At 38.8% G+C, this 19250-nt stretch overlaps 1 protein-coding gene across 2 annotated transcripts in view; it reads right to left on the bottom strand.

Moving 5' to 3' along the window:
- The window catches only part of SYTL5 (synaptotagmin like 5), a 175727-nt gene extending 161600 nt beyond the window's left edge, over window positions 1-14127 (bottom strand). For both annotated transcript variants that reach the window (XM_036745248.1, XM_036745249.1), the window contains exon 1: window positions 13769-14127. In XM_036745248.1, the coding sequence (XP_036601143.1) occupies window positions 13769-13887 (119 nt within the window). In that variant the 5' untranslated portion in view covers window positions 13888-14127. The remainder of the gene's footprint in view (window positions 1-13768) is intronic.
- Window positions 14128-19250: the final 5123 nt, after the last annotated feature.

Genomic DNA, 19250 nt, shown 5'->3' with positions numbered 1-19250 from the left:
TAGTAGAGAACAAAAGTAAAAAAAAAAAAAACAAAGTAAAGAAAAAGCAAGGTGTCTAGGCCTTTCCAAAAATAGTGGACTGGTAAGAGGGAATCATTAAGTGCAGTAGTGGGGTTCCAGAGACTGGAATTGTAGAAGCTATGGAGATAGCTGGAGAGTGGTGACTAAATATCATGGATTTTTTGCAAGGAAAAGTGCTTTCAAGATGCACACACACACAAATTATAAATTAAAATACTTAAATAGACATAGAAACAGGAAAAAATGTTCCTCCCTTTGTCACAGGCAGAGATAAAACAAAGGGCAAAGGGAGATTTGTAGCACCCTGCCCCCGTTTCAGCATCCTTCGAGAGAGAAGTACTTCAGCCACCGTCCTTGGCAGGATTCCTTTCAGTGAGCGGAGCAGCAGGGAAGGGAGACTCCAGCTGCTTCAGCAATCACTCAGTCCAGATTCAAAGGGCCTGCTATTGTGCTGCTGCCTGAATGAGTGCCATTCTCCACATCCATCACAGACCCTGCAGACCCTCCCCAACTGACCCCTTTCAAAAACCCAATGTGGATTCCTTTTTGAAGCAGAAAGACTTCTGTTGGAGTTATTCAAAACTCCCTCTGCCATCTAAATACCATCCCACAGCTTAAAAATCACCACAGCCAAGGCGGCTAGGCGGCCCAGTGGAAAGAGTGGGACCTAGAATCAGAAGGACCTGAGTTCAAATCCAGATTCAGACACTCTGTATGACCCTGGCCAAATTACTTAACCTCTCCTAGCCTCAGTTTCCCCATCTGTAAAACAGGGATAACAACATCACCTACTTCACAGGGTTGTTGTGAGGATGAGATATATATATATATAGAAGTACATGGAAAACCTCAAAGTGCTATGTAAAAACTGGTCGTATTTATTGTAGCTCCAGTGCCTTCCAGGACTAAAAATGGAATACTCTCCCAAGTGAAAAAATGACTTTACTAACCACCTTGATTTGCTTGAGCTTCCTTACTACCCAGAGGAGGATGTAAAGACACAGGAATCAGACCATGTGTTGGGGAGGCCGACTGAGCAGTCCTTAAGTTTGACATAGCAGAGATCCTCTGCAGCGCTCTCTTGCAGAACCTGGAAATCCCTCTGCTGTGCTAGCTTTAAGCTGGTTAAGAGCAACTCTAATGGACAGGACTAGCACAAGCATCCTAGTTCTGGGACCTTGGGGACTTTTCAGCCTAACTGTCTTCCTGGTTCCATGTAGGCACCTCATGATCTCTATGAAATGCCTCCTGCCAGGAAATGGAAACTGAACCCAAGGGACTGTGGCAGCACCTGATTGGGCCATGGCATGGCCATTCCTACCCAGCTTGGCAGTGTCTCTTTGTCTTTATAATCTGTGCAGCCTAATCTCAAAGCAAGCTCAGGTCTGACCGCAGCTCCACAGGCGTGCCTGCTGCTTTGAGAGAAAATAAACATGCATACAACCTAATTCTGTTTGTCTTTCTTAGATCAAACTCAGGAGGTTGACACCTTCCAGATGACAAGTAGATGATTCTCAGCAAGAGTTTCATCACTTTTACCCAAACTGGGGCAGGGCAGTGAGAAGGAATACTTTATTACAAATAATTATTATTTCTTCTTTCCTCCTCTTTCTCCTCCTCTTGCCCCTGTTCTTCCTCCCATTTTTCTTCCTGCTCTTCCTCTTCCTCCTGCTCCTCCTCATCTTCCTCCTCCTCATTATTTTAGGCAGTGGGACTCTGGCATGGCTGGAGCCATGAACACAAATCTTTCCCTTTTTGATAAACACCAAGAGAAGCTCTGACTGAGTGTACAGAAAGCCCCCACCAGCGCTAAGCTAGTGACACCAAGCCCAGTACCAACATAGCCATTACAGTCAGGGGCTCCTTTCCTACGGCATGTAGTTGCACCATTAAAGGCACTAGGAAATCACTGAATCTGCAGGCAGAAGATCTAGCCTTGAATCCAGAAAAAAACTGGTTGAAAACAGATTTTGTGGCACATGTCCGCTTACAATTATGCGGAACTATGACCAAATAAGGTAAAAAGAGAATGGACTATTCAGGATCCTAGGACCACATGAATGAAAAAGGCCACTGTGGATCTAGGAACGAAGGAGAGAAGGAAAATGTAGGCCTCGTGGCACCCAGGCAACTCTGTGCACAGACCAAGGTAAGAAAAGAGGATGTTAACTATTACTTTGGTGGCTGGGACATCCTATGGGGTTCTGAGACTGAGCCAGCATGTGTACACAAGAGGTCTCTAACAAAAGATTTAGGATGCGGATGATGATCATTTAATATCATTTTGATAACTTCAATAAGAGCCAGAGCCTGAACTGATCAGCCAGAGGAGGAGACTGAACTGATTAACCAGCTGAACCTAAGCTTCTTCGTTCTCTGAGTAAACTCTTCCTATGTCAACAAGGCCAGATTGGGCTGACCTAAGAACATTCTATCCTCTGTCTGTTAGCCATTAAAGATGAGACCCTTAACCCCAGAAACTCTCTTTCCTAATATTTTATGGGCATATACTATGTTATGGAATATTAATGGCAAATTAAACACAAAAACATTGGGTTGTAGTTTCAACTGACCCTTGTCAACTCTCATATTGTCTTTAATACCTATTTCATTAATGCAGGCATGCTGAGTTGGTACTAAAATTTATTTAAGCTTTCTCATTCTTTTGTTCAGGCAGTCAGATTTTGTCTGGCCCCATACATGTATGTATCTGCTAGCTTTAAGGGAATAAATGAATACATAATATAAAATTTCTATCACCTAGCATGTTTGCCTTCTTTAACCAAACTTTAAAGGTCTACAGTTATGGTGCCATGGACATCGGATTGGATCTGAAATAATAGGAGAGACCTCAACCTCGCCAATGCTAATAATGATTCAGGAGGCTCAAGATTCATTTTTTCCTGGAATCTTGGCCTTGCCAAGGTCAGGTAAGTCTCCCCTATTCTCAGCTTCCAAAGGACTCCCACTAGTTTGGCTGAAGTCCGAAATTTCCCTTTAAAGTTAGCTCTGGGGGCGGAGACTAATTTGCATTATTTCAGTCCATTTGCAGATTGATCTCTGGAAATGAGTTGGGAATGTTTCACCTTGGGTTTGCTGAGATGGCTGAGCAAGAACAAAGGGCAGAAGCCTCTTCCCTTAGGACTTGCAAAGCTGTTTCAGCATCTCCCCAGTATTGGCTAATTCCCTCCACCTCACTCTCCCCTCTTTTCCAACAGCTCCTGCTCTAGCTGTTCCTTTACTCTTTCCACCCTACTCCTCGCCTCCTTCCTGCTTCCTTGCCCTTAAAAGGCTCTGATTTGGGGGAGGATAGATGCACTTTATCCTTACTCCTTGCCTTTCCTTTACCTGCCCTAAGGAGGATAACTTTGTACTGCTGCTGCAGTTGCCTCCTTTCTCTCCCCCTTTCCTCTCCTTCCCAAGGGCTTTGTTCTTGAGGAAGACAGTTACACTCTGGATCGTAGGTTATGGAAAGTCAGAAACATCAGGAATGCCAAGGCTTCCCCAAAGACCATAGGGGTGCTAATAGCCACATCACGAAAGCCTCTAATTCCCTCTCTTTGTTGTTAAATTGTGAGCTCAGTTTTTATTTGTCCTGTTAATTGTCAATTTGTCTGTCAGTATGTGTGTGAGTGTGTGTGCTGTGAAATGAGTCTATTATCTTGTAAAATTTGAAATGCAGGCAGCCAGATATTTCAAAGGCTGCAGCTAGGGAAACTGAGACTCTCTTCCTTATAATTTCTGGTCTGACCAACCTGGAATTGCAATGGAAATAGGGCTAAAACACTTTAACAGATTCTGGGATTAATCATTAAAAAGTCTGGAAACTGATTAGTTGGAATTTTGGGAGAGAACTCCTGAGCCTGTAGATCACTCCAGGAGCTCACTGGTGCTAAAACATCTCCTTCTAATCCTTATCTTTTAACAGCCATAAGGATTCTTGGTAATTCCTCTCATCCCAGATCAGATTAAGAGAAGAGAATGCAGGAAAATTGTAGGGAAAACTTAAATCACCCTTCCCCACCTGGCAAAAGGTGGAGAGGGGCAGAAATTCGCAGACTGGCAGTACCCTGACAATCCTGTGCCCCTGGGTACCTTGTGGCCCATCCTTTTTGGCAAAATTTGGAGACATCGCCCAGGTCCTATGCATTTCACCCATTTTGTCCCCAGCACCTGCAAACTGCCCTAGGCAGTAAATTCTACAGTTGTGGGGGAAGGGCAAGGTAGATGCATTTGGATTGTGGTTAGCATTCCCTAAGCTCTGCCTCCAAGAATTGTCATCACTGAGAAACCATCTTCTGCTCTAGGTAAATTTCACACTTCTCTGTTCCAATTGCAAAACTGTATTTTATCTCTGACCTGTTTCTTGATTTGTAAAGGGAAAAATATTAATGGTTGTTACGGGATCAAAATGATATAATGATTTCAAAATGCTTAACTTAATGACTGGCATATGTTAGAAACAACATTTTTTAATGTAATTGCTAACTTTGAAGTGGTTTTTAAATACCAAAAGTAATAAGTTAAATAATTTCTATATGTGGTAATCTGGAAATGCAATTGAGGTCATCTGAAATGTATTGTTTCTATATTTATAAAATTATGTTGTATTTCTAAAATTCTCTTAGATTGTGAAATTTGAGGACCAAATTTAATCTAATATATATGGTTTTTTAAAAAGGGATGTGATAAAAATTTGATGATTTGGAACTGTTATATTTGATTATAACAAGTAATAATTAATAATACTGATATTTACTATAAGAACAGACTTTCCATGTGAAATCTTGTCTATTATGAGAATATATGTGGTGGGTTAAAGTTATAGCTTCAACATATTAATGATGAGATGAAAGATACTCTGTGCAATGTGATTTAGAAACGCATTTACCTAAACTGATAATGAGCAATTTCAAATTTTACATACATAATGTTTGGGACAGTATTACATTTCTATGGTCTAAAATTTGTTAGAATTCTATTAGTTGGGGGTGCGGAGCCAAGATGGCAGCTGGTAAGCACGAACTAGAGTGAGCTCCGTACCCAAGTCCCTCCAAAAACCTATAAAAATGGCTCTGAACCAATTCTAGAACGGCAGAACCCACAGAACAGCAGAGGGAAGCAGGGCTCCAGCCCAGGACAGCCTGAATGGTCTCTGGGTGAGGTCTATTCCACACGGAGCTGGGAGCTGGGAACGGAGTGGAGCAGAGCCCAGCCTGAGTGGCGTGGACGATCCAGACCAGAAGCCGGGTGGAGGGGACCCTAGCACCCTGAATATGTGAGCTGCGGCAGTTACCAGACCCCTCGATCCACAAACACCAAAGACTGCGGAGAAGGTTAGTGGGAAAAGCTGCGGGAGTGGAAGGAGTTAAGTTCGCGGTTAGGCTTCCAGCCCCGGGGGCAGCGGAGGTGGGGCAGCTACAGCTGTTGTTACTTCCGGCTCCAGGCCCACCTGGTGGGAGGAATTAAGTGGCGGATCAGAGCAGGAGTGCAACAGCCTGCTGAAGATCTAAGCCCAGTCTGGACTGGGGGTCCTTGGGGAAGGAGGAGTGCGGCTCTGACAGAGCTGGCACCTCCCCCCCAAACGTAGAACATAGAACTCGTTAGTCTACAAGCAGTCATACCCCACTGAAAAACTCAAGGGTCAAGTTAGTTGGTTGGGAATATGGCCAGGCAGCGAAAACGCACCCAGATTCAGTCTCAGACTTTGGATTCTTTCTTTGGTGACAAAGAAGACCAAAACATACAGCCTAAAGAAGACAACAAAGTCATAGAGCCTACAACCAAAGCCTCCAAGAAAAACATGAACTGGCCCCAGGCCATGGAAGAGCTCAAAAAGGATTTGGAAAAGCAAGTTAGAGAAGTAGAGGAAAAATTGGGAAGAGAAATGAGAAGGATGCGAGAAAACCATGAAAAACAAGTCAATGACTTGCTAAAGGAGACCCAAAAAAATACTGAAAAATACACTGAAGAAAACAACACCTTAAAAAATAGACTAACTCAAATGGCAAAAGAGCTCCAAAAAGCCAATGAGGAGAAGAATGCCTTGAAAGGCAGAATTAGCCAAATGGAAAAGGAGGTCCAAAAGACCACTGAAGAAAATACTACTTTAAAAATTAGATTGGAGCAAGTGGAAGCTAGTGACTTTATGAGAAATCAGGATATTATAAAACAGAACCAGAGGAATGAAAAAATGGAAGACAATGTGAAATATCTCCTTGGAAAAACCACTGACCTGGAAAATAGATCCAGGAGACATAATTTAAAAATTATTGGACTACCTGAAAGCCATGATCAAAAAAAGAGCCTAGATACCATCTTTCAGGAAATTATCAAGGAGAACTGCCCTGATATTCTAGAGCCACAGGGCAAAATAGAAATTGAAAGAATCCATCGATCGCCTCCTCAAATAGATCCCAAAAAGAAATCTCCTAGGAATATTGTTGCCAAATTCCAGAGCTCCCAGATCAAGGAGAAAATACTGCAAGCTGCCAGAAAGAAACAATTTGAGTATTGTGGAAACCCAATCAGAATAACCCAAGATCTAGCAGCTTCTACATTAAGAGATCGAAGGGCTTGGAATGCGATATTCCGGAGGTCAATGGAGCTAGGATTAAAACCTAGAATCACCTAACCAGCAAAACTGAGTATCATGTTCCAAGGCAAAATATGGATTTTCAATAAAATAGAGGACTTTCAAGCTTTCTCAGTGAAAGGACCAGAACTGAATAGAAAATTTGACTTTCAAACACAAGAATCAAGAGAAGCATGCAAAGGTAATCAAGAAACGGAAATTGCAAGGGACTTACTAAAGTTGAACTGTTTTGTTTTCATTCCTACATGGAAAGATGATGGGTATGATTCATGAGACCTCAGTATTAGGGTAGTTGAAGGGAATACGCATATATATGTGTATATATGTGTATATATATATATATATATATAGTTTATGTATATATATAAGTGAATATGTATGTATGTATATATCTATGTGTATATGTAAGTATGTGTGTGTATGTGTGTATATATATATATATGTGTTTAGATATATATATATATATATATATATATATATGTAAAAGAGAGAGAGCAGACACAGGGTGAGTTGAAGATGAAGGGAAGATATCTAAAAGAAATAAAATGAAATTAAGGGATGAGAGAGTAACATACTGAGAGAGGGAGATAGGGAGAGATAGAATGGGGTGGATTATCTCGCATAAAGGTGGTAAGAGGAAGCAGTTCTATGGGAGGAGGGGAGAGGGCAGATGAGGGGGGAATGAGTGAACCTTGCTCTCATCAGATTTGGCCTGAGGGGGAATACCATACATACTCAGTTGGGTATCTTACCCCACAGGAAAGAAGAGGGAGGAAGATAAAAAAAAATATAAAAGGTGGGGGGATGATGCAGGGGAGGGCAGATGGGGGTGGAGGTAATCAAAACAAACACTTTGGAAAGGGGACAGGGTCAAGGGAGAAAATTCAATAAAGCGGGATGGGTTGGGAAGGAGCAAAATGTAGTTAGCCTTTCACAACATGAGTATTGTGGAAGGGTTATACATAATAATACATGTGTGGCCTAGGTTGAATTGCTCAACTTCTTAGGGAGGGTGGGTGGGAAGGGAAGAGGGAAGAGAATTTTGAACTCAAAGTTTTAAAATCAGGTGTTCAAAAACAAAAATAGTTTTTGTATGCAACTAAAAAATAAGATACACAGGCAATGGGGCGTAGAAATTTATCTTGCCCTACAAGAAAGGAAGGGAAAAGGGGATGAGAGGGGAGGGGGGTGATAGAGGGGAGGGCTGACTGGGGAACAGGGCAACCAGAATATAAGCCATCTTGGAGTGGGGGGGGAGGGTAGAAATGGGGAGAAAATTTGTAATTCAAAATGTTGTGAAAATCAATGCTGAAAACCAAATATGTTAAATAAATAAATTGCATTAAAAAAAAAAAAAGAAAAAAAAAGAACCTTGTTGTGAGCACTGGTTCAAGACATGCCTACTGGGATTTTTGGGAATCAGGTGGATAGTTTGTGCCTAGAGAGGCAGATGATTGTATTGTTTACAAAAATAATTACAAATAAAAATTGATTAATAATGAGTGATTGTATACGTTGATGAGTATAAGTCTGAGTTAGCATTTCCATTGCACTAGTAAGCAAACTTCAGAGCTAAGAGAATGCAAATGCTAGGCTAAGGGCCATGGCCCTAGCTGACAATGAAAGAACATTGTAGGTCTCCAACTCATCGATGATGTGGATGAAGGCCTAAATACTATTTTTATTAAATTTTCAGATGACACAAAGCAAGATCCTAGGAACTGCTAACACATTTGATGACAGTCAGAATCTAAAAAGGCCTTAAACAGAACAAGAGACCAAATATAAATAGATGAAAATTGACAGGGACAAATGTAAAGATATACAGTTGGGTTTAGAAATTTAACTTCCCAAATACGACAGCAGTTTGTATGAAAAAGATTACAGGGATTCAGCGGATTGTAAGTTCAAGAAGAGTCTCCAGTGTAATATAGAAGCCAGTGTGATTTGTAAGCCAAAAATGTTAATACAATCATGGCCTTAATTAAAGAAGCAGAGGGTCCAGGAAAACTTTCTGTAAACAACACTGATCAGACCACAGCTGGAGTATTGTGTTTGGTTCTAAGCACCAGAGTTTAGAAAGGATATTGATAAACTAGAAAGCATTTAGAGGAGCAAAGCCTTAATGATGGAGCACCTTGAATTCATGTCATATGAAAATTGGTTGGAGGAAATGGTGATATGTTTAACTGAAAGAAGATATTCAGGAAGGGCATGATATCTGTCTTTCAGTATTTGAAAGAGTGTCAGACATTAGAGGGGTTAGATTTTTCCATTTGGCCCCATAGGGCAGAATTTGAAACAATGGATGGAAGTTGTAAAGAGGCAAATTGGGCTATATGTAAAGAAAAAACTTCTAAATAATTAGTCATCCCAAAGTGGCAAGGGCTGCCTCTGGAAGTCATGTGTCTTGCCCTCTTCCAACTACCCATCTTCAAACAAAGGTTAAATGAGCACATACCAAGTGTGTCATAAAAAGGGATTCTTGCTTAGGTATAAGTTGGACTATATAGCAACAAGGTCCCTTCTAACCCTGAAATTCTGTGAGTCTACAGGAGAGTGTTGGGGGATGCCTGTACTTAGTAGATGGGAGAAGGAATAAGAATGCAGGTTGAAGATAAGGAAGGTATTTTCATTGGGGTAGGAGGAAATCAGCAAAGTAAATTCTCATAGATGACAAAGGAGAAAAGAATGTCAAGGCAAGCAAAGATCATTAATGGTGTCAAATACCAAAGAAAAAAAGATCAAGAATTAGGACTGAGAAGATTCCAGAATCACATAATCACTGAATTTGAGATTTGGAAGGAACTTCAGTGTCTAGCTAGTCTAACTGATGAATGAAAGGAATCTCTACTAATATACTTAACTAGTGGTCATCCAGGTATATTTGAGGACCTCCAGGGAAGGAGAATCCACTGCCCCTCAAAGGCACTTTTAGACAGCTCAAATTATTAGGAAGCTTTTCCTGGCTTCATATTTAAATTTGCTTTTTTGTAACTTCTACCATTTGTTCCCGGTTCTGCCCTTTGGGGCCAAATAGAATAATTCTGAGCCCTCCTCCATATGACAGTCATTTGAATAGTTGGACATCATATACCCCCTGAGTCTTCTCTTCTCCAGCCTAAACAGGCCTAGTTACTTCAACCTCATATGGCATGGATTCAAGGCCCTTTACCACTCTGGTTACCCACCTCTGGACACTATTCAGCTCATCAATATCCTTCTTAAATCATGAACACAATGTTCCAGATGAGGTCCAATGATGGTATGCCAGCCAATATTCCCTATTCCTGGAAGCTATGTCCCTCTTAATGCAGCTCAAGATTATCTTAGCTTCATTTTTTCCTCCTTTTTTTCTTGCTACATGGCTAATGTGAAATGGGCTTAGAATCAGGAAAATTCATCTTCATGAGTTCAAATCCAGCCTCAGACACATACTAGCTGTGTGACCCTGGCCAAGTCACTTAACCCTGTTTGCCCCAGTTCCTAATTAGTAAAATGAGCTGGAGAAGGAAATGCAAAACACTCCAGTATTGTTACCAAGAAAACCCCAAAATGGGGTCACAAAGAGTCAGACACGACTGAAACAACTCAATAACAATATGTATAGTAATTATCATATTTCTTGCCTTTTCAATGGGTAAGAGAGGGGGTAGGGGAGGGAGAAAAATTGGAACTAAAAATTAAAATTAAAATTAAAACTTTTAAAAAATATTATATTCACTTCCTTGGTTGCTACATCATAATGCTGATTCATAGCTGCCTTAAAGTCCTTTAAAACCTCAGATCTTTTTTTCAGAAAAACTGCCTTTTATCCATATCTCCTCCATTTTATACTTGGGAAGTTGACTTTTTGTACCTAAGGGCAAGACTTTATCTTTATACTTGTTGGATTTCGTGAGATCTTACTAAATCTAGCCTATTGGTAGGTTCCAGTCTATCAAAATTCTTTTGGATCCCGACTCTGTCTTCCGATGTATTAGTTACCCCTCTCAGCTTTGTGGTGTTGATGTGTATCTATGCTTTCTTCCAAGTCAATGGGGAAAATATTAAATAGCACCTTGCCAAACACAGATCCCTGAGTTTACTTCACTAGGAACTTCCTGCCACATTAACATCAAACCAGTAACTCTTTGAGTCCAGCCATCTAACCAGTTCTGACACCATCTGGTTGTATTATGATCTAATTCATTTCCCTCCACCTTCTCCACAAGAATAGTATTGAATATGGCAATTAGGAAGTAACCTGATTTGAGTATAATTTCAGAGAAAATGGCTTCTATAGAATTAGGTGGATTAAAACCAGACTGAAGGCTGCTGAGGAGTGAATGCATAGTAGGGAAGTAGGAATAGGGAGTATAGATTACGTTGGAGTTTAATAATGAAGAAGAGAGAAATAAATGGCTTGAGATGTGGCAGAGGGCAAATGAAGGAGCTGATGTGGATACTTTTGTTTTTCTCATTTAAGTAGAAGGTGAGGTCATCAGCTGAAGGTGATGAGATGATTGTGGACCTCAATGCTACAGAGAAAGGATACATAACTTCCCTTTATCTGCTATCACAAAGAAATTAGGAATAAATGGGAAATCAACCATTTTACTCCAAGAAATTGTATGTACTTTTCATTATTTAAGTAAGGTGCATTCCTCCTAAAGATAATGCTAGTGTAATAGAAGAAATATAAGTAAAGAAAAAAGGATAAGGAAACACAATAGACTCTGACAGCTTTTAAAAGAACTGAGAGGAAAAATTCTATCCTACACAATATTGCATTTATTATTCTGTCTCTACGAATTGCTCTTTCTTAAAAGAAATGGTTTTACATTTATCTGAGAAATTTATTAATGGGTTAACATCCTTCCAGAAAATATTAAACATATTTTGCAGGAAATTCAGTCACTTTTTTGTGATTAGATTTAAAACACTGAAAAGATTGTTTCTTTCCTCTCCAAACGCACTGACTGCATTCGCCATCATCTGTATTCTAGTCAAAGAGAAACTCAGCCACAACCTCTATCAGAGCTTTTGTTATTTCAGGGCTGATTGAATGTCTTGGAAGAATGGGAACAAAAATCCAGATCTTTAGCTGTGGAATTAGCATTAAGAAAGAAAATTCAAATGTATGTCCACAGCCAAGTTTTTCATAGCACATTACAAATTCCTGAAATGCATGAAAATAACCTTATGACAAGTTTGTAGCATTTCTTCTCCAAAGATGATTAATAGCAGCTTTTGATTGTGATTTTGGGCTTGAACAGAATTAGTATCCTTTTGGGTGAGTATGATGAGGCAATCAACCATACAGAACCCATTTTAGCCCATGATGCTTTGTGAGGACATTACTGATTTCTGCCTGTTTCCTGGATTCGGATCTTAAACCCATAATAACTCTTTCCTTGATGTGAATGAAAGGTTAGACAAATGGATTCACCAGGAGTTCTTGAACAAGGTGGACACTTTCACATTCTAGTTCTTAATTCTCTCCTTGCTGGAACTAAAAAATATTCCTTCTGAGAATGAAGGTAGCATCCTGTTAAAAGTAAAATATCATTGGAAACAATAACCTTCTAAGCTACTAGTTGCTACTATTCACCTTGGTGTGAATTACTTTGAAAGGCTGTTTTCTGAGGAGGACCAGGTAGATATGCGGCACAACACAGGAAAAGAGTGATCACAGGGAGCGGTTAGAGGTGTATGCGACAGGACATATTTCTGAGGGGGACAGCCCAAGGGAGGGTACTAAAAGGTGGGAGGGGGCCATTGTTTCTTGGAAGAAGAAAATAGCAGGGCACATAAAAGAAATTTCATCTTCTACAAAATTTTGTTAAGGGTTTACTCTAAGCCCTTACTATGGAGGGCAGAGGGGAAGAGCATTTATAGAGTGCTTACTGTGTGCCTGGCACTGTATTAAGCATGTGATAAATATCCCGTTTGATCTTTACCACACCCCTGCAAGGTAGGAGCTATTATTATCCCCATTTTAAAGTTGAGAAAACTGAGACAAAAAGAGACTACGTGACTTGCTCAGGGTCACACTGCTAATAAATGTCTGAGGCCAAATTTGAACTCAGGTCTTCCTGATTCCAGACTAAGCACTCTGCCTACTGCACCAGCAGATACTGTGGTAAAGCTTCAAATCATCAGAAGTCAATTACCTGAAATCTCTTGACAAAGAGACCGGAGCGGTTTGCTGTTTCCTTCTCCAGCTTGTTTTACAGATGAGGAAACTGAGGCAAATGGGGTTAAGTGACTTGCCCAGGGTCACATACCTAACAAGTGTCTGTGGCCAGACTTCAACTCAGGAAGGGGTCTTCCTGACTCCAGGCCCAGCGCTTTATGCACTATGGCGCCACCTAGCGACCCTTCTCAGTAATTAGGAAGCCTAGCTTTCTAAGTATCCTAATTAACTAAGGTTCCAGGTAATTGAATTCTAATGAATAATTAAATAAAGATTTTTAACAAATAAAGCAAATAAATAAAAAGATTAAGCTGGTTCTTTTCAGTTGTTGATGGTTTTTTTGTTGGTTTTTACTGTGCTTTTACTTTTACAACTTTTTTTTTTGGTGCCATGAACCCTTTATGGCAGTCTGGTAAAGCCTATGGTTCCCGTCTCAGAATAATGCTTTTAAATGTACAGAATAAAATACACAAGATTACAAAGGAAACTAATTATACTGAAATATAGTTGCCAAAATATTCATTTAAAACAAGTTCATGGGCTGTAGGTTAAGAACGCTTAGATTAAATAATTTTCCAGATGCTCTTCTTTCTGAGGCAAGAGTAGCTAAACACATATTATACAAAGACTTGCCCAAGGTCACACAGGTGGTAAGTGCCAGAGCCAGGACTGGTCTCAAGTTCAGTTCTCCATCTACTGTACCATGCTAACTGCCTCTCATAAAGTAACTTCTCAAAGAAGGTTAAATAAGAAAATATCACAACTGCTTTCAAATCTTTCCCAATTAACACTGCACACCCATTAAAGCCAATAACTCTATAGACTCATAGGCTGTTAGAGTTAGAAGGTACATTTGAGATCGTCAAGGACAAAAGCCTTCAATCTACTCAAATTATCTTCTCGAAACCAGATCTAGAAAACTACGAAAGGTGAGGACAAGGGTTAAGCAAGAAAAATCAGTCAAAGAAGATTACCTTATTCTCTTATCTTCAACTTTCTTCAAGTATTCATCTCTCTTTAAGACTCCCAGGATCATTTCCTTCTCATGCTCCAATAAAAATGATAGATTGATAATCTCTGTGTTCTTAGACATGGTATTTCCGCAGTAATCTCTGAAGCCAGTGACTGGAGAGGCTCAAGATGAATTGACTTCTGTAACTCTGCAGGATTTTGTTTTTAAATCACATTGATAAGAGAATATACCGAGTCAATTAGCATTGCACTGTATTCTTCATGAAGTCTGTGCAGACACTCCCAAAGGTGATTACATGTTTTCTCAGGAGACAAAGGGAGAAAAAGGACTTCCATGAAGACTATCTGCTGAGAAACTCATTTTTTTCTTAATTGGAGATCTACAAAGTCTTCTTAGGTTATTATGGCTAAGGTCAGCCAGGTGAGGTTCAACTTAAATGTTTCAGCACAGATACAATTCAAGAATGTGAGTGGCTGTATCCAAATCCTAAAAGAACTGAAAGGGGGGTGGGGAAGAGAAAGAAAGGGGGTAAAATGACTTAGACATTTATTTAGGGCACCATATAAAACCACCTAATTTTCCTTTAAAATTTTTACATCAGTATTCACTAAGGAAACTTATTTATAGTTTTCTTTCTGTTTTTGTTCTCTATGGTTTAGGTATCAAAACCATGTTGTATAATGTATAATACCTAATTTTTGAAACGGTGTGTCTAGATCGGGAATAAGATCTTTGAATTTGTCAACCAAAAGGGTCTAGAGTTCTAGGAGGAGGCTGAGGATAGAGATATAGCTTTAGAAGTCACCTCGTAGGAAGACAACACTCACAAAGGTAGCAACAACACACAGGATTGTGTTTGTTAGATCTCAACTCTGAAGAAATATTACATTCATAAATAATATGATTTTTCATGGAGTATTCTTGTAGCAAGAGAAACATTTATACGGCTAATCTGTACAAGTATCTCTGTTTGAACAAACGTATTTTATTTAGAATAAGAAAGGATTATGATTTTAAGAGGATAATATAACCAGTGCATAGAGGACCACAGACTACAAATTGAATATACTCCCAGAAGGTGAGGACAAGATCGAGAAAACATTAGCCTCTTAAATTGATGCTTACAATCAACATAGAATAGGTGATGTGGGAAATGTTAAGAGAGACATAAAGGAGAGGGGGCTACACAGACAGACAGGTGGTGAAGGAACTTGCCCCAGGATGGGGTTCCTGTAGTCAAAGCAGACAACTCAAGAGTCTTAAAATTCAAGTTTTACTTTACTGGGTGGAGTTTTACTCTACTTTATTAAACAGAGAGACAAGTGAGCCCAACTTCTGTCTTCTCACTGTGTTCAGTGATCTCTAGGTAAAAAGCAGCCCCATGGAAGTCCTGGGGGGTAGGGAGGGGAACGTGGTGGGAAGTAGAGATGGTCTGAGGAGTCTCATCCTCTCCCTGAAGTACCCACATCTGGGTTTTTAGGTCAGTCTGCTTGGGGGTTGGGGGCAGCTACGAGGTACAGTGGATAGATTCCAGGCCTGGAATCAGGAAGGCATATCTTCCCAAGTTCAGATCTGGCCTTAGACACTTACTAGCTGTGTAACCCTAGGTAAGTTATTTAATCCTTCTGGCCTCGTTTTTCCCATCTATAAAATGAGCTGGAGAAGGAAAGGGCAAACCACTCCAGTATTTTTGCTAAGAAAACCCCAAGAAGGGTCACAAACAGACACAACTGAAACAACTAAACAACTTTGAGGGGGTGTTAATTCAGGCTGTGTTTGGTCTGCATCACAGCATCCACAACAATCCACCCCCTCACCCTGGCCAGCCATCAGTGACCTGGGTGCTCAAGGTAGTGACCTCTGGCATCACCTTTATACCATATCAACCCTTATTCCCTCATCCTTTCAGCAAAATAGAAGGATCCTTCTTATAAAGAACAGAAACAGTATGCAAAGGTATTCTATGGGCCTGCCTAACCTTAAATGCACCCACTTCGGGGAGCCTGAGCTGTTGCTGCTGCTAGTGCCCACAGTATACTCTACTAGGGCCTGTGACACTATCCATTTTGCTGGAGGCTACTGCCCTTAATACTACTACTGTTACTGGTACTGTTGCCCCTGCCACAGTCCAACAACTGGCAGTCTAGCAAACAGGGAAACACAGGTAATTAAAATCGTATGATCTACCAAAAAAAACATAAATTAAGATAATGTCAGTTCATTTCATTTAACCACGGTTTGACAAATATTTATTAGGCATCGGCTAAGTGCAAAGCACTATGTTATACTGTGCAGATAGAAACAAAGAAAAAAAATACAATCACTGCTCTTAAAGTATTTGCTACTAGGAGAGAGATTGGTAACACAAATCATTGTAATACAAATTGGAATATTCTAAATGAATATGTACTTTGTTAAATATTAAGCAGTGTAGGAGAAGTGTAAAACATGGTCACTGGCCTGAAGAATCTTATCATTTAGTTGGGAAGACAGGTGTCACTGAGAATTATGAAGCCAAATTTACTCCATATGTTACAATCTCTAATTAATTTTGTTCATCACCCATACTCAGTTATGTTGAGTACAGGTATCTGAAGGAATTTTTTAATGCCTCTCTTCTTAGGACCAGTTTTGACATCTGCTGGTCCTAGAAAAAAGTCATTAGTTGGCTCTATGACTTCTATCAATGAAAACCAACTAATTAATTCATCTTATAAAGTAATCAGTCAAAAAATGTCAACTTCCTTTCCAGTGTTTGGTATATACTACAAAATACTTTGAATTAATAAAATAAAAATTCCAAATCTTTTAGCAATAACTTTCTTTTCTTTTAAAAATTACTTATGCCTTTCGCTATTCATCAATTTCCAATTTTATCACTACACCTCCTCAACTCAGAAGGTCCTTCATAGGAGCAAAGATTTAAAAACAAACAAAAAAAGAAGTCCAGGAAACAAAAAACAATCTGACATTATATGTGATATTCCACACCTTTCTTTCCCTACCTCAGCAATGAAGGGAGAGAGATACATTTTCTCATCTCTTCTGTGAGACCAAGCATGGTAATTATGATCACAGTATTTCTTATTTTTTTCTCTTGCCCTTTCCATGTTCTAATCTTCATGTATATTGTTTTCCTGGTCCCTCTTTCTTCACTGTGCATCATTTTTCATATTCATCATTTCTTACAACACAATACTCAATATTCCATTACATTTATGTGCCTCAATGTTTTTAGCCATTTCCCAATTGTTGGGTACCTAATTTCCAGTTTTTGCAAACTCAAAAAGTGCTGCTATTAACATTTATATGAGAATTTTCTTTCTGTCTTTTACCTCATTGGGGTATTTGTTTAGCAGTAATATTTATAAGTCAAGAGGTACAGACACATTATACTAGTCACTTTCTTAGTAAAACTCAAAATTTGTTCCCAGAAAGGTTAAAGCAGTTCACAGATACAGGAACAGTAATATTAATTAGTATGCTTGTCTACTTTCCTATCACTATATATTGTTCGAACTTTGTTTAAAATTTTGCATTAATATTCAGGAATGATATTGGTATATACACTTTTATTACTTTATCTCTCCCTGGTTTAATTATTAAGTTCATATTTATTTAACAAATACAGTTTGGCAGAGTGTTTTCCTTTAGGTCTCTAACCCATTATAACTCTCAAAAAACATTTACTGTTTTTAGCATTTTCTTTGATTTACTAGCATTCAGTATGTCTTTATTAAATCTCCATTTAGAGCTACATTTTTCCATTGTGTTCCTTGTCTTAATTACTACTTTTATCGAGCTATTATCTGTAACTCTCTATGACAATTCTCTAAGACTAAGTTACAGAAGAGGTTTTAATCTGCACTGGTAAAGGGAGTTTCAGTATTGGGAGGTCCAGAGAAATCACAGGTCCAGCCTCCACCACCACCCCTCCTCTGTCTTGGGCTATTAAAAATGTGTTTAGTATTTCTGCTATTTTAAATTTATTTACAATTTCTCTGTGCTATAGCACATAGCCTATTTTTGTATATATTCCATGTAGAGCTAAAACATGCATATTTTAAATGTTTCCATTCAGAAGATGGAATACATCTTTTGGATTCCCCTGCTCTACCTCTGTTCAGTTTTATATTTCCCTTTTTATCTTTCTCTTAGATTTCTTCAAATCTGATAAAGGAACATTACTATCTCCTGTAACTATTGCATTGCCTTTAACATATTATTTCAATTCAGTTCATTTTTCCTTTATGAAGTCAACGTGCTATACCATTTTGTTCATACACATTTAAAATATATATTCTTTTATTGTCTGTGGCACCTTTAAGCATAATGGAGTTTATCTCTCTTGATACTATTAATTTTTATTTTTGCTTTGTCTGATGGCATGTTTGGAATTTTACTTTTGGCGAATCACCTGATGTAAACTAAATTTTGTTCCAGCTCTCATTTTTATTCCATATGTGTCCTTATATTTCAGTTGTGTTTCTTCTATATGGAAAATCATTGGATTATAATTATTAGTTTTGTTTTGAATACTGTTATCATTTTATTTTATTTTCATAATAGTCTGCTGCTCTCTTTTATTTTATTTTTAAATTTCATCCATATTTACCATTTGATTTGTTAAGTGTATATTTTTCTCCATTTGCTTATTTTTTATTTAAATTTATCCTTCTCTCTTAGGTGAGTATTTTGTCCCAGCAATTAATTATGCTTATACTGATTTGATGTTAGTCTATTCCCTTAAGCTCTTTACCTATTTCCATTTCCCTGCCAATTCCTTGACTTTATTTTAACAGTTAATTCTCTTTCTTTTCATGTATTTGATGCTTCTTTTAATACTTCTCTTTTCTCTCCCAGTTGAGCATGAAATCCAAATTCTTCCCTTACTCCCTTTCCTTCCAAGTCTTAGTTTAAGAAATGTTTCTGTTCATTTTCCAAGAATTGTTCTTTTCCTTTGCCTTCCAATTTCTCTTCCTTCCTAATCTATTCTGAATTCTATTCTCTAGTTCATGTATTATATACACTTACTTGTTCCTTCTTTAATTTCCCTGAGGGTAGAGCTTCTGGAGAACCAAAATTAAATTCCCTTCTTTATCCCTTTCCTATGTTATTAAATTTATGGATTTTACCTGATTCCCCCGCCCCCTTTTTTTTCTATTTCTCACTCTTAGAAATATCAATTCATGAAGGAAGCAAGGTCAAATGCAAACAGTGTCATGTGACAAAAGTTACTTTTTATCATGAGACTCGGTCTTTATGAAACCACTTTGAAAAGAACTATCTTCACATATTGGTAACCATGGAATGCTCGGCAATTACCTTTCAAATACCTCCATTTCTACCAACACGCTCTAAACATGATCAGTCAATAAGTATTTATAGAACACCCACTATGTGTTAGGCCCTATGCTAAGCTCTGGGGAAACAGATGCAATAAATGAAATATTCCCTACTTTTAAGGACCTTATATTCTAAGA

Source organism: Trichosurus vulpecula, chromosome 2 (genome assembly GCF_011100635.1).
Source record: "Trichosurus vulpecula isolate mTriVul1 chromosome 2, mTriVul1.pri, whole genome shotgun sequence".
Classification (NCBI taxonomy): domain Eukaryota; kingdom Metazoa; phylum Chordata; class Mammalia; order Diprotodontia; family Phalangeridae; genus Trichosurus; species Trichosurus vulpecula.
The sequence above is the reverse complement of the archived record's forward strand: the minus strand, read 5'-3'. Positions and strand labels throughout refer to the sequence as shown.